We start from the raw sequence: 610 nt of genomic DNA on the forward strand, positions 1-610 counted from the left end.
GAGGACCTTGCATATTCTGGCCCAGGCCGTGATCAGATAGGAGGTCTGCGGGTCATCCTCGGCCACGGGTTGTCCCTTAGGGTGCGTTTGCAGAAGGAGCTGCATGATTTCGTCCGAGTCGGGGAGGAACTTGTCCGTGCCGACGGCGAGAGCGATGAGCGACACGCACTCGATGGTTTTGCCTGACGTGGGAGAAGCAAAAAAAATGTAAGTAAAGAAAACATTTTAATAGAGGCTATGCATTTTTTGGTAAAAATTAAGACTCGATTCTTACGAGAGAAGCAATCGATAACAATTTATTGATGAGCTGCCAGATTGTTATATTAAAATCAGATTGAAATTATTAGAAATTTAAAAGATCGCAAAATACGAATCTGAGTCAAAACTCCGAAAAGCCTTATCTGTTTGGAATACCGAAGATATTTCTTTAGTCATGTAAAAATGTTGTTCCCCTATCAAACCTCTTCAAAAATAGATAGGTATTTATTTTTAACTTAATAGTTACCTACATGCTTCTGTCCGCTTGAGACTAATATTGATCCCTATCATGAGGCCAATAATTGGACTGACTTACTTCAAACTTTATGTACAAGTTCTTTCGAGTACCTAA

The 610-nt window shown here is 40.0% G+C and overlaps 1 protein-coding gene across 1 annotated transcript in view; it reads right to left on the reverse strand.

Annotated features, from left to right (window-relative positions):
- Nucleotides 1-6: 6 nt before the first annotated feature.
- Nucleotides 7-610, reverse strand: part of LOC103519844 (importin-5-like) — a gene marked incomplete at its 3' end in the record, with an annotated part of 23,096 nt that continues 22,492 nt past the window's right edge. The window contains exon 20 of the mRNA XM_026831172.1: nucleotides 7-182. Coding sequence (XP_026686973.1) covers nucleotides 7-182 — 176 coding nt within the window. The remainder of the gene's footprint in view (nucleotides 183-610) is intronic.

The sequence above is a fragment of the Diaphorina citri genome, unplaced genomic scaffold, assembly GCF_000475195.1.
Source record: "Diaphorina citri unplaced genomic scaffold, Diaci psyllid genome assembly version 1.1 scaffold2982, whole genome shotgun sequence".
Classification (NCBI taxonomy): Eukaryota; Metazoa; Arthropoda; class Insecta; order Hemiptera; family Psyllidae; genus Diaphorina; species Diaphorina citri.